Here is a 15,003-nt window from a genome sequence, read left to right on the forward strand (position 1 = left end):
GTATGCTGCAATGCTTTCACCTGGTTTCTGATTTCTTCTATTGAAATGGAAACGCCTCACTGTTTCAGATGGGGTGGGTACTAAATGATGTTTTAACAGTGCCAGTATTTCTTCAAATGAGTAGTCTTGTGGTTTAGCAGGAGATATCAGTGAGCGGACAATATCAAATGTTTTGGATCCAATAACACTCAGTAACACAGCTCTCTTCTGAATAGCATCCACCACCTTATTAGCTTCCAGGAAAAACACTAACCTGTCAGCATATGAGTCCCATGAGGCTGGATTAGCCAGATCAAATTCCTCCATGTGTCCCAGAGAAGCCATGCTGGAAATATTTGTAGATAAAAGAATTCCAAAAAAAAGTTTTACTTCCTCACTCAGGCTGATTTCATTTCCTTTATATATATTCTGCAGTGTCCATTTATTATAATCCCATCCTCGTCGCCAGTTTAGTGTATTAGCATGTTATATATTCACAAATGGCTCTCAGACATTGTAGTAAAACAGAACTTCTCTTTACTTCAGTACACACACATAATGACATAACACCAAAGAGACTAAACACAACAGAACAAGTGCATAACTTCACTATGCTGCCATCTACTGGAAGGTGGACTGCATAAGCCTCAATACATAACACGTTCCATTTTGTATATTAAACCATTCCGATCTAATGTCTCTTCCCACTATTCTAGCAGATGGGTTCGAGTAAAGTGCTCCCATTGCTCCCATAAACCAGCCTTCGAAACCGAAGTGTGTCAATGATCTCTTCAGAAAGTCCCAGCCAACCCTGTCGAAGGCTTTCTCAGCATCTACCGACAGGGTTAGCAGGGGCGTCCCCGTTGTCCTTGCCCAATCCAGTATCTCTACTATTCTCCGGGTATTATTACTTGAGTGTCTCCCTGTCACGAAACCTATCTGATCTATATGGATAATGGATGGAAGCACCCTTTGTAGCCTATCCGCCAATATAGCAGAATATAATTTAACGTCTATATTTATCAGCGATATAGGACGATAGTAAGAGATATATGTTGTGGGTTTATCCGGTTTTAAAATTGGGCTAATATGCACTCTTAAAAAATCCGTCGATGCGTGCCCTTTTGTTGAGATTTCATTAAATGTATCTGTTAGAACAGGAATAATCTGTGTTTTAAAACTTTTTATAGAACTGGTTGGTGTATCCATCCGGTCCTGGAGCTTTTTTATTTACCAGCTTATTTATTGCTCGTTCTACTTCTATCGTGGTGAAAATCTTATTTAATTCATTTCTTTGTTCCTGCGAAATTTTTGGCAGCTTTATATTTGATAAATACCTTTCCAGAGCGTCTGATGGGGGCTTTAAATTTAAATTATATAATTTTTTATAGAAATCTTTAAACGTCTCCGCAATGTCTTCAGGGCGTATAATGTTTTTACCATTCTCTATTAGTTTAGAGATTTTCCTATCCATGTTTTGTTTTTTCAGTCTGTTTGTTAACATGGTGTCTACTTTATTGTTCTTATAGTAAAGTTCGATTTGTAATTTCTTTAAATTCCGTTGTATTCTATCTTCAATGTGCTTATTGATTTTGTTTTGACAAATCTTAATTTTCTCTGTTCTTTCCGTAGAAATATTATTCTTGTTAAAACTAGGTTATAGAACTCGATGTAAAGGTCTGATAATTTAGAGTTGCTGATTTTTTGCTGGCTGGCTAGCTTTATCCAATAGCCTCTTATGACTGTTTTAAAAGAGCACCATAAGCATTCTTTAGATATTTCCTCCATTGAATTTTCTCTAAAAAATAGATCAATGAGTTTAGCTATATATTCTATATTCGTCTTTTTTTCTAAGAGCGCATCATCCAATCTCCAAATTGGTGGACATTTATTATTCCTTTCTAGTACATCAGCTATTACTAGATCGTGATCAGACCAGGTGTTCTTTTTAATTATTATTGAATGTATGGCCTTAGAGAGGTTAATATCTCCCATAATCATGTCTATTCTTGCTGCTGATTTATGAGGAATAGATCGATGAGTTACATCTTTATCATTAGGATGGGCTAGCCTCCAGCAATCGTATAATTCATATTTTTTAAGCACTCTGTTCATTTCTGCAGCCTGTTTTACTAACTTTTTTATCAATTGGTTGGTTGACACCCAACTGTTTGTCCATTATAGGATCCAGTATGCAGTTAAAATCTCCTGCTATTATTAATTTCCCTTTTTTCACCTGTTCTATTAGCCTTAAGATCTTTGTCAACAACTTAATTGGGCGTACATTTGGCAAATACACATTTACTAGTGTGTATGTTATCCCATTTAACAGACCAACCAAAATAATAAATCTTCCCTCGGGGTCTAAATACTGGTATTGGCAATCAAAGTTCATCTCTTTTGAAAAAATAATTGCTACACCACATTTTTTCTTCCCCGGAAGGGAGGCCGCATACATAAGCGGGAACTTTTTGTACTGCCATAGCTGTTTAGCATTAAGTAACCAGTGAGTTTCTTGTACGAATCCAATCCCACCTTAATATTCTCCCTGATCAAGGTATCATATAAAAAGCCTCTTTTCACATGAGAGTTTAAACCTTGGGCGTTAATAGAGATCAATCTAACCATATCCCACTCTTCTTCTTAACCATTCTGAGAACAAAACCCAAATCCATAAAACAAGCTTCAAACATACACTCACACCATACTCATTCATACTAAAACCTATTCTTGGATGACCTCTTGTAATCCAAGGTCTGGGTACCATTCTGGGACCCTAGGGGAGGAACACAGCTTCCCTTTGTGAGGACTGCTCCAGACCACCTCACTTTCTTAATTTCTACCTTCTCTCTCTCATTATGGAGAAAGAGAGCGAGGGAGAGAAGAAAAAAGAAAAAAAAATGTTATATACCTATTATTTGCTTATAAATATAACCCAATTTTGTATCTCTTTTATCCTTTCCCTATATCCAATCTTGGCAGTTTCATGAATGTTATTAGTATTTGATCATTCTTATATATTCAGTTTGCTTTTTGCTTCTCTGTTTTCTATTAACACCAATTTCAAACATTCAGATTTTTTCTCTTTTCTTTCCTCTTTCCTTCCCCTCAAAAAAAAAAAAAAAAAAAAAAAAAAAAGTTTAAAGATTCACATCCAGACGTCATTTTTTACTAACCTTCAATATTTTATTCAATAATATAAAATTACACAGTAGTGATAGTTTATCTTTAATCAATAAGAGTTAGAATTACAGTTGTGCTCAAGCATTTTGCTTACCCTTGGATAATAAATGTACTATTTTTAAAGAAAACATGATAGAGCAGGACAAAACACATTTCTTTTGTTTCTTTTGGGATTTATATTCAACTGTAAGTTATAACAGAATGGCACAGTCATAGAACAAAACATGGCAACAAAGAAACAAATAAAAGGACCCCTGTTCAAAAGTCTGCATACCCTTATTTCTTAATACTATGTACTGCATCCTTTAGCAGCGTGCAGTCTTTTGTAATAGTTGTCTATAAGGCCCCTAATTCATGCAGGTGGTATAGCTGCCCATTCTTCTTGGCAAAATGCATCTAGGTCATGCAAAGTCTTTGGTTGTCTTGCATGAACAACACGTTTGAGATCTCCCGATAGTGGCTCAATGATATTAAGGTCAGGAGACTGTGATGGCCACTCCAGAACCTTCACCTTTTTCTGCTGTAACCACTGGAGGGTCAACTTGGCCTTGTGCTTAGGGTCATTGTCATGCTGGAAAGTCCAAATGTGTCCCATGCGCTGCCTTCGTGCAGAAGAATGCAAATTGTCTGCCAGTATTTTCTGATAACATGCTGCATTCATCTTGCCATCAATTTTCACAAGATTCCCCATGTCTTTAGAGCTCACACCCCCCGAAAAAATCAGTGAGCCACCACCATGCTGCACAATGGGGATGAAATTCTTTTCACTATAGGCCTTGTTGACCCCTCTCCAAACATAGCGCTTATCGGTGTCACCTTAAAGCTCCATTTTGTTCTCGTTACTCCAAATTACAGTGTGCCACAAGCTGTGAGGTGTCAAGGTGTTGTCAGGCATATTTTAACCGGGCTTTTTTGTGACATTGACGCAGTAAAGGCTTCTGTCTTGCAACTTGACCATGCAGCTCATTTTTGTTCAAGTATCGTCATATCTTGCTCCTTGAAACAAGCACACCACCTTTTTCCGGAGCAGCCTGTATTTCTCCTGAGGTTACCTGTGGGTTTTTCTATGCATCACGAACAATCCTTCTGGCAGTTGTGGCTGAAATCCTTCTTAGTCTACCTGACCTTGGCTTGGTATCAAGAGATCCATGAATTTTCCACTCCTTAATAAGTTATTAAACAGTACTGACAGGCATTTTCAAGGCTTTGGATATTTTTTATATCCTTTTCCATCTTTATAAAGTGCTATTACCTTGTTATGCAGTTAGTGTCTATTTACACACAGACACTAATTGCATTTTAACCTGTGTGTGTCACCTTGTGTGTATGTAACAAGGCCAAACATTCAAGGGTATGTAAACTTTTGAAGGAGGCAAACAACTACGTCATAATAAATGGCTTCATAGGATCACTATCCTTCAATAAGACATTCTTCTGCATGATCCGTCATATGTTCAAAATCAATGCCAAAATTTCACAAAATCTGCCAGAGTATGCAATTATTTTAGCACAACTGTAGTTCTTTGTCCTCATCCATGACAATAATGTGTTTTCAGCTCTCTTCTGTTTTTCTCTCGGATATTTTGAACGTCTAGCAAATCATTATTCAATGCTAAAAAATAGAAGAAATTGCCGTTGTAACAATCAAAACTAGAATATATTTGTAACAATCAAAACGAGCATAAATGAGGTAAATCAGTCTGGGATACAATAAGTTCTGCTGTAATGAAAGAGCATAAATCATTGATACATTGTGCTATGGTCTTTCTATTATCTAGGCTACATCTACTGTCAGATAGCAGAAAGTCAGTTCAGAAAGGTAAACTTGTACAAGTTGGTTTAGTGGAAATTTAAAGAATTTGACAATTTAACCCCTTTAAGGACCGGACTGTTTTTGCGATGTACATTTGCGACCAGGCCTCTTTTTACACTTTTGTGGTGTTTGTGTTTAGCTGTAATTTTCCCCGCTCTCATTTTTTGTCCTGTTTTTTTTTTTCAGGACAAAAAGGGCTTTTTTTACATACCTTTATTTGTATAATCTCATGTAATTTAATTAAAAAAAATATGAAAAATTGAACAAATACATGTTTTTTTTTTACTTTTACTTGAAAAATCTTTTACTTATCTACAAAAGCTATTGAAAAAAACTGCTAAATAGATTTAAAATGTTGTCCTGAGTTTGAAAATACCCAGTGTTTACATGCTTTTTTTTTTGCAAGTTATAGGGCTATAAGTACAAGTAGGATATTGCGGTTTCAAAACATACATTTTTAAAATGTATCAATAATGACACTGTAACACTATTATCTGTCATAAATCTCTGAATAACACCCTATATGTACATATTTTTTTTTAAAAGTAGACAACCCAGGGTATTCAATATGGGGTATGTCCAGTCTTTTTTTAGTAGCCACTTAGTCACAAACACTGGGCAAAGTTATCGTTCATATTTGTTTGTGTGTGAAAAAAGTAAAAAACTAAATTGAACGCTAGTTTTGGCCAGTGTTTGTGACTAAGTGGCTACTAAAAAAGATTTGTAATACCTTGGGTTGTTTTCTTTTGCAAATGGTATGCCATCATGAGGGTAATTCTCATTCCTGGGCTACCATACGCTCTCAAAGGCAACGTAACCAACCTGGCAATTTTCAATGTAAATTTTTTTGACCCATATATTTGACCCTGTAACTTTCAAAAACGTATTAAAACCTGTACATGGGGGGTACTGTTAAACTCGGGAGACTTCGCTTAACACAAATATTAGTGTTTCAAAACAGGAAAATGTATCACAACAATTATATCATCAGTAAAAGTGCTGTTTGTGTGTGAAAAATGCAAAAAAAGTCACTTTCACTGACAATATCATTGCTGTGATATGTTTTACTGTTTTGAATCACTAATTTTTGTGTTCAGCAAAGTCTCCCGAGTAAAACAGTACCCCACATGTACAGGTTTTAGGGTGTCATAGAAAGTTACAGGGTAAAATACAGTGCTAGCAAATTAAATTCTCTGGACTTTCGGCCTGGTTTGTCAGGCAGGTCCCTCAGATTGCAATCAATAAAATTACTTAATTATGTAAAAATATTACATAAATACGCAAGTAGAATTTAAATATATATGCATACTTATATATTTGAAGTCTACGTGTATATTTCTATAATTAATTATGTAATTTTGTATATGGACATATGTATATTTCGTATTATTTTTATTTATTTATATATGCATAGCTATATATACAATTTCATTCTAAGTGTATTTTGATATAAATAAATATATATATATATATATATATATATATTAATATCAAAACACAGTTAGAATAAAATTTCACATAGATATATATATATTTTCTAAAATTTTATTATTATTTTTACATTTTTTAATTTAATTTAATTTACTTATTTGTATTTTATAATAATATATATGATATATATAGTTATTATATATTATATATATATATCCATGTGTAATTTAATTATAAGTGTATTTTTATATTAATAAATGTACATATTAATATAAAAATACACTTCGCATGACATTATATATATATATATATACATATATAATTCTATTTATTTATTAACATTAACATGTATTTTTTTATTTTATTTTACACTTGCAGGGAGATTGCCTGTCAGCACAGGCAGTCCCCCGGCAGGCAGACACTAGGACACCTATTGTGACCATGTGATCGCTCTGTTGAGCGATCACATAGCCCCGGGGGTCCCAATCTGCCATGGGGAGACTGCCTGGGCTGCAGGCAGTCTCCCCACAACGGGAGCAACGCCGATCGCTGCCGGGGGAACGACGGCGATCTGGTAAGTACATCTGACCGTTGTGACGGTTCAGGACCGTCAGCGGTCGGCAACGCAGAAATGCAGATGACGGTCCTGAACCATCATCGGTCCTTAAGGGGTTAAGGTTTTATAATATTAATGTCCAGCTGTAGCCTTAGCATTGTATGTTCATTTATTTTATGTTCATAAATAATAGTATTACCCTTAGTGTATTGCAGCAAACATCGGCACTTGATCCTTTCCATCCTCACTGAATAGCTCACCCGGCAAAGGGAGGTATCGGCTCTTCAGACTATTCATTGCTGGACTCCGTGGCATCACATGGATCATCCATTGGTTAGTTTTTATCTCCTTCAATCACCATAATATGCCTGTAAGCAAGGTATGAGATGTGTCTGTGAGATGATGGAATATTACATAGACACTAAGTGCTTTGTGATCGGTGCAGGATTATAAACTGAACATATTGAGTTATTATTGTTAAACTGGTTTTACTAAGAGTTTGAGAACAATTGACCAGAGGGAACATTATGAGATTCAAAAATCACTAAGACTTAGTTATTCGTACAAAACAATACAACAATATAACAATATTTTATGGAATTCTGATTAAGTAATTTTACCATCTCACTCCGCAGCAGGACATATTGTGCCATCAAGGTCTTCGTTGCTGGATACTGTGGAACCGGAGGGATCTTCTGTTGGTTCTTGTCCTTCTTCTTCCATCTCAGTATACACCTGTTTGCAAGTACATTTTTAAATATGTCTTTGAAATGATAAATTGGTGACAATAAAAAACAGTATTTTCATATATCAGTAAGAATGTCAAAAGTTGGAGACCGAAAAAGAACAATTAGGCTCTTAATCAATGGAACTAGAATTATACATTTTCCAATATTAAATAAAACATAATTCCTCTCCCATTGATAATTGTTTTATTTTCACTGGTTCATACATTTGGAGGAATTACCCAGATGAATAAAACTAATGTTATCAATACACAATGAAGAATATTATAAATATCTGTGAGATCATACCTCTAACCATCATCTACCCAACATAACCATCACTCCCTCTTTAATACTACATTAAAGCCTAAACCATAAATACCCCAGGATGGCCCATTCCCATTTGCTATGGGTGATAGAGCAGTCTATATACGTGTTCTAGACTCAATGTGCTCTCAGAGAGGTGGAAACATGTCTAGAAAGATAAAGTTATTGACGGACCTGTTCAGCTAGAAATTGTAAACATTTGAGAATTGTTATTTACTAATCGTATTATCCAATTTCAACATCAAATGTATGGGTCCTTTCCTTTTATATCCAAAAACAAGAGCTATACATTTATAGTGTTACAGTAACTAACTGACCCTCAGCTTTATTAATATCTCACCTGTCAGGGGGAATTACTGTGTCATCGGGTGTTCAATTTTTCATTTCTGCCTATACAGATGTTTCACCATTCGCCTCTTTTTCTTCGGGGTCCTCCAAACAGCTGATTGAATAAGGATATAAGTATCTGTGAGATCACACATTTCTATTTATTTATTTAACAGTTCCTATATAGCACTCTTATCCAGAATGATTTACAATGAATTAAAAGTGACATTGGTAATTATACAAACAGGGGATACATAATTAGACAAAGTGAAACAATAGGAGACCTATTATGTGAGGAGAAATACAGGTTTAAATTAACAGAAATGTACCTGTGATTGTTCCATTATAAAGAATACTGGTTCACACAGTGAGTATGATGGAGATATAAATTAGATACAATGCGTACAATCAATATGCACTGAGTGTGGAGAAAGTAGAAGATAATGAGTGTAGAGAAAGTAAAATATAATAAAAGATACAAAACGTTAGGAGGTCGGGAGGAAGCCTTACTCAGAGAGCAGAAACCTGCAGGGAAAGGAAGTTGATGCTAAAGGAAACTATGTGTAAGGATGTATAAGGTTTCTAATAGTTAGAAAGTCCTACAGTGGATGGAATCATTTAGAGTACGATAGAGATAGGACATAGTAGATGCGACGGATGCATTGCTAATTCAGAGTATAGATACAAAGCAATTCATGTAATTAGCTCAATACCAGCAAACTATGATAACGTAACAGAGCATGTCCCAAACGTGTTCCGCAGTGCAGCCTATGTCGAATTTCTTTTTCTCTGAGCTACAATGAGAAAGGAAGCAGTGTTAGATAAACTTAATAGCGGGAAGGAAGGGAAGAAATAATCAGTATAATTGGTGAGAGGATAATAAAACACGGGAATATATTGGGCCAGAAACAGACAGGTTTGCTAATAAATTATGCCAGAGTAAACCGTAACACAGTTTTATAATAGCTAGAGAAAATTCTAAAATGGATAAAAGGAGTATTTACACTAAAGAATATCATCCAATTACATGCCCAGCTTTGAGAGCGTCATTTCCTTATATGTTTATGAAGAAGAGAGATAGCCACAATATATTAGTATAAATTAGCATAGTACTAACTCTAGATCCCCCAGCTTCAATAAAACTCTAACCTGGAGGTGGGAGGTACTGTGCGGTCAGTTTCATTGTTCTTTCCTTCCTCGGGCCCATGGATGGATCTGTTTACAAGATATGAGCAGTATGTGAAAGATTATTTAACGCCATATTGTCATTCTCTGCTGTTGATCAGTGTGGGATGATAAACTAAATAAATTGGGGTGCTGTTTTTGTATCCATGTATGTATATTGCTACGTTTAAACCTAATGTGTCTTAACCCACACCCAGGGGAATAGATTTGCTCAGAAATGAAATCATATCCAAAACAAATTGATCGGGTCTGGTGTAGATAAGGGTGTAATGGACAAAACTTTGAGAATTTTGGATTTCTAACCTAATGTCTAACGACAGCGGCAGCTTTAAGGGGCCTTTCTTTTTATATCCATAAATAAAGTTCAGTTTATTACAGTAATTACTCACCCCTCCCCAGCTTCGCTAACATCTCTTCTAACAGAGGGAATTACTTCAGCTTTCATTTCTGCGTCCCCAGATGGTTCACCAGTCCCCTCGTTTGCTGGTTCTTCCAGCGTCTCAATACAGCTGTTTGTAAAAGATTATAAAATATGCAAGATCATATATTTCTGTATTCACACTATGAGATTTCATAGAGAGTAATGCTACAAAGTATCAGGGGTGGAGCATCGGGGCAAGTTCTCCCCTCAGAATGGCAGAGGAGGGCATGGGGCTGGGGGTATGAATGGGAGGGTACACTAGTTATGTTTGGAGAGGAAAGAGGGAAGTTTAGGGACTAACATCTCACCTGTCAGGGGGAATTACTGGGTCTGCCGATGTTTTCATTCCTATTTCTGTTGATGGTTTCTCCATCACTTCTCTTGTAGCTTCTTGTATCACCTGAATCCACCTGTTTGTAAAGAGATTATAAATAAGAAATATTTCTATATATTATTTGCTGCCTGATCAATGTAGGATTATGAACTAAATATATTATGAGGATAATATTTACCCGTTTTGGTATATACGATATTAAATGTAAACCCAATGACAGCAATTGAGCCTTTAAACATTGGATACAAATTAGTAAATGATCTAAAAGTGATTGTCTGTCATTCTTACTTATTTTTCTCGGAGGTCGATGCTGTTATAAATTCATACAGTTGGGGTGACTGTAGTGATGTATCCACTACAAAGAATGCTCTCCGATCTGTAGGAATAAACACAGGATTCCAGAAGAATAATTAAAATAGTAGATTAAAAGGTCAATGAAGCATCAACTAACACTATGTAGAGATGTCCCGAACAGTTCGCCGGGAACTGTTCGCCAGCGAACATAGCTTGTTCGCGGTCGCCGCGGCAGGCGAACATATGTGATGTTCGGTCCGCCCCCTATTCGTCATGGAGGTGGGAGGGTCTGGGAGGGAGGGTCTGCTGCTGATTGGCTGGAATGTGTCTGCTGACTGTGAGGTACAGGGTCAAAGTTTACTCAATGATGACGAATAAGGGGCGGACCGAACATCGCATATGTTCGCCCGCCGCGGCGACCGCGAACAAGCTATGTTCGCTGGCGAATAGTTCCCGGCGAACTGTTCGGGACATCTCTAACACTATGTCCTGTGGATTGAGAGTGCTGATAATGGTACAATAGGTATACATTCTGTTTGTTATCATTACCCCCAACTTTTTTTATTTTTTATTTTGTTTCTCATTTTAGACGTGTGCCTTCAGACGGTTATAGCTGTTGCTTATACAGTTGAGGCATTGGTACCCTTGTCATCATTAATATCTCCTCTCCTCTTTGCCCTTAAGTCTCTTGTCCTATCTTAATCTGCCCCAATATTTATTTATTTATTTATTTGAGTTTGTATATAGGAAACAACAGAAGTAAACAAGGAGAAAGCTACATTGTTTTAGTCTTATCTTTTACCTCCATATCCCTTCCCCCCGAACCCTCCCTCCAACCCTTTTTTTAGACCCTATTATAGACCTTATTTATTTTAATCTTTCTTTCTTTGCTTATTTTTGGAGAGAGAGAGCACACCCCATGCCTACTATGTTATAGTTGATTTTGTGATTCCGTTTGTTTCCCCATTTTCTGGGATCGATTTTTCTCTTTTCTATCCTGCTTCCCCCCATTCTCTCCCCTCTTTATAACAGGAAATTGACATATGCACATAGTAAATATTGAGAGAAGATGGAAGAAGAAGAAAGGAGAATAGGGATATTATTTCTCCTTATGTTTTATTATTAATTGGAAAAACTTTTAACCATAATGGAATGATTATTAAGTTAGTGTTTCCATTTTCTTTATCCAATTATCCCAGTCTTCTATCTGGGTATATCTGCTACCTAAGTTCATTAAGATACCCTTTTCCATTTTCGCCTGCCATGTGACTTGTGATATTACTTCTTGGGTACATGGAATTCCCCCTGTTTGCCAGTTTGGTGCTACAAATAATTTCGCTGCGGTAATAATGTGTAGCGTTAGCATTAATACTTTTTTTGTCACTTTTGGCCAATCTAAGTTTAACAACCACTTCAGGCTTAAAAACTAATTTTGTATTAGTTATATTACATTGTTTATATCTTTCCAATATTTATTTATGGGTGCGCATTGCCACCAACTTTATATGTATAATTCTGTATCACTGTCATTTTAATGTTTCTATCTCTATTTTTTACAGATTAAATTTTTTATTTTTAGATCATTTTTCTGAAAATGTTCTGTAAAAACCTCTTCTCTCCCCATGTTATAGTTTTAATTTACCCTGCGGTAATCTACATTTCGGTACTTAACGACTGCAGGCCTTATCACTCCTCAGCTTCTATTAAGATAGATGTGAATTCCTATCATCACATGCAGAAAGAGTTACATCTATTGTTCTACATTCACAGTCATTGTCCTGTCCTTTTCTTTACTTCTATATTCACGGACTTTATCCCATTCCGGGAGAGAGTGACTAGTTACCTGTTGCCACAGGGCGGACTAACAGATTGTTCAGCTTGATGACAGGACTGAACACATTCTTTGTCTTGGTTTTGGGGTCCCTTTCTTCCTTATATTTGAGAACCAATTTATTCTTCTTTTTACGGAGCAGAACAAGCAGATCGTCTACAAGCAGAGCTTGTAATTCTGCAAGAAACAATGAGTTTGGGGTTAAATCAATGACAACAGGAAGCAAAGGCAAACTGCAAATAGATATTGTCTTTCAAAATCTTTTTAGTCACTTACAAATTAAACAATGATTATAAAATATAACCATATCATCTGAATAAACAGAATTAAAAAAAACAAACAGCTTATCAAATAATATGCGGCAAATTTAAAACTGCAAATGTATGAATTAAAATGCCCATTTCATATTTTGGGGTAGATGTTTTTTTGTCAAAACAATTTGACAAGATTATTATAGAGAAAATATTTTAACAACATATTTTACCAGATCAGCAGGAATTGTATAAAACACGCATGGTACAGATAACTGTAAATTTACTATATCAAATGCTAATTCAAGCTAAAATAGCAAGCTATCACTATGGGAAATTTTTACCAAATCAGCTCTTTTTGGCTACATTTTGCAATTAGGTTTTCAATTCTCTTCAGTTTGGTGTTTATTGAAAGCTGTATATTTTTTGAACCGTCTACCATATAGTATTACTATTGTACAAGTAGATTCGTCTTTCAATCTTCGTACATACCAGTTGTTTTGTTCTGTGATCTTTTCCATGTTACAAGCCCTTCATGGAATAATCGTTTGTTAGTGAGGTCCAAGTGCTGTGGATATAAGAAGAAATTGTCTGTGTTACTGATTTGATAAACATTATAAAAGAGATATATATATATATATATATAGTGCAGTTCCAGTTATGGGCACTAGAGACGCTATGACCATTTATTTCCACACACTGTCTACACGTTGTTTGTGTAGACCTTTTTCATGTGAGTTATTCTATTTAATTCTATCTAATTATATTTGACCCATGAGTGGGTGGGCAAGAGGGGCAATTGGCCCCTGGGCCACTAGCATACAGGGGTTGTGGACTGCTAATTGGGATTTTTGTTGAGGGAAGTTAGCAGGAGTGAGGCAGCAGACAGGATTTGTGTGAGATCTTTGGTAGCCACGGACTGTATAGGTTTGTGCGCGGTCTAGTCGCCCGCGATGTCGATGCTCTCGTGACCCGGACTGGATAATTGGGATATTTCCTGAAGGATTGCAATATCTGGGGTTGGCTAGGCTGCCAGACTGTGATGGAGGTATATATTAGTGACCAGGTGAGATAGCGCTCAGTACATGCATAACACCTGCCAGTTATAATTGTTGGCAACGAAGTAGCAAGAAACAGAGTATGCGTCTCCTAGACACTCAGATTTCTGTGAATGATCCATCATACTGTGCAGGTCATACTGATGAAGGTTACAGGAATAGATTATGTCATGCCTTACAACTCCAACAACCTCCATCTGTCAGTTCTGTAGACAAACTGCGCGGTGTGAGCCCATGCATGCAGAGATCTGCGAGTTTTGTGTGCAGTAAAAGCCCAATCATTGTACCTCTGTACCCAGGGTTAATAGTTGCCATCCTGCTTCCTTGAATTATAGAGTATAATATCCCCTCCCAGACTTACTGCAAACTCAGCTGCTGTCGGATGCTTGCTCTTTTTGAGAGCCGTTGTATCCAGATGCTTCTGAATATCTGCCAGGGTTTTTTCATTCTCGATCCTCGCCATTGATGCATTTACGTCTTTCAGTATAGCCCGGCACCGTTCCAGGCAGAGACGCAGGGCTTTCATTTCATTTGATCCAGCTGTAAGAAGATAAATTATAGAATCTCTCAGATGATTTGTGAAATGTAGAGATGCTGGTTTATAAGTAAAATCCTCAAACATTTACAGTGGTCTCTATTACAAAGAGTACCCTGGAGTATGATGGGAAGGCCATAGACATTACATGGATATTGATGGAATATGAGTAAATGGAAGCTCATTGGAGCAGAGCCCTCAGCACCTTCTGTCCAACTTGTCTTGTTTCAACTGCTTTTTGTTAGTTCACCTATTCTACAGCGCTGCAGAATTTATTGTTGCTTTATAAATGATAATAATTATAAAAATGTGACTGATTGTTAACATCTAACGATGCCTCTAATGGAAAGATGTTGGTGACATTTTATTAGGGCAACGTGAAAGTGATTGTCCGAGATGAAAGTTAGCAGATAATAGATGTTCTCACCTTCTGTGTGTTTAATGATATTCTCCAAACGCAGAGGATACTTGGTAACATGCCGCATCTCACACACAAGCAGGTCTTCAAGCAGGAGTTTCCTACAGTCAGGGTCCCTCTCTACATGCTGTGTTTCATGGGTGAGAAAGAACAGGTGCACAAGAAATATAAACATAGAAAGAAAAAACTAAATATTGCAATTAGAACACAGCATAAGAACATCTACTAGTATGGCTTAAAAATAGAAGGTGAGAATTAAATAAATAATTTTGTAAAATGCATGCACGAAAAAAGATAAACATATGGATAATGCATCTTGGACGTAAAAACCCAAG

The 15,003-nt window shown here is 36.3% G+C and overlaps 1 protein-coding gene across 1 annotated transcript; it reads right to left on the reverse strand.

The window, feature by feature from the left end:
• Window positions 1-7,241: 7,241 nt before the first annotated feature.
• Window positions 7,242-14,791, reverse strand: LOC134585368 (rho guanine nucleotide exchange factor 11-like). Its single transcript, XM_063441083.1, has 12 exons — window positions 14,678-14,791; window positions 14,077-14,255; window positions 13,150-13,225; window positions 12,419-12,583; window positions 10,570-10,657; window positions 10,256-10,357; window positions 9,916-10,035; window positions 9,491-9,556; window positions 9,055-9,135; window positions 8,355-8,456; window positions 7,583-7,697; window positions 7,242-7,330 (listed from the first exon to the last, which is right to left on the reverse strand). The coding sequence occupies exons 1-10, from the start codon at window positions 14,733-14,735 to the stop codon at window positions 8,405-8,407; spliced, it is 987 nt and encodes a 328-aa protein (XP_063297153.1). The 5' UTR covers window positions 14,736-14,791; the 3' UTR covers window positions 7,242-7,330; window positions 7,583-7,697; window positions 8,355-8,404.
• Window positions 14,792-15,003: the final 212 nt, after the last annotated feature.

This window comes from Pelobates fuscus, chromosome 1 (assembly GCF_036172605.1).
Source record: "Pelobates fuscus isolate aPelFus1 chromosome 1, aPelFus1.pri, whole genome shotgun sequence".
NCBI classification, from domain to species: Eukaryota; Metazoa; Chordata; class Amphibia; order Anura; family Pelobatidae; genus Pelobates; species Pelobates fuscus.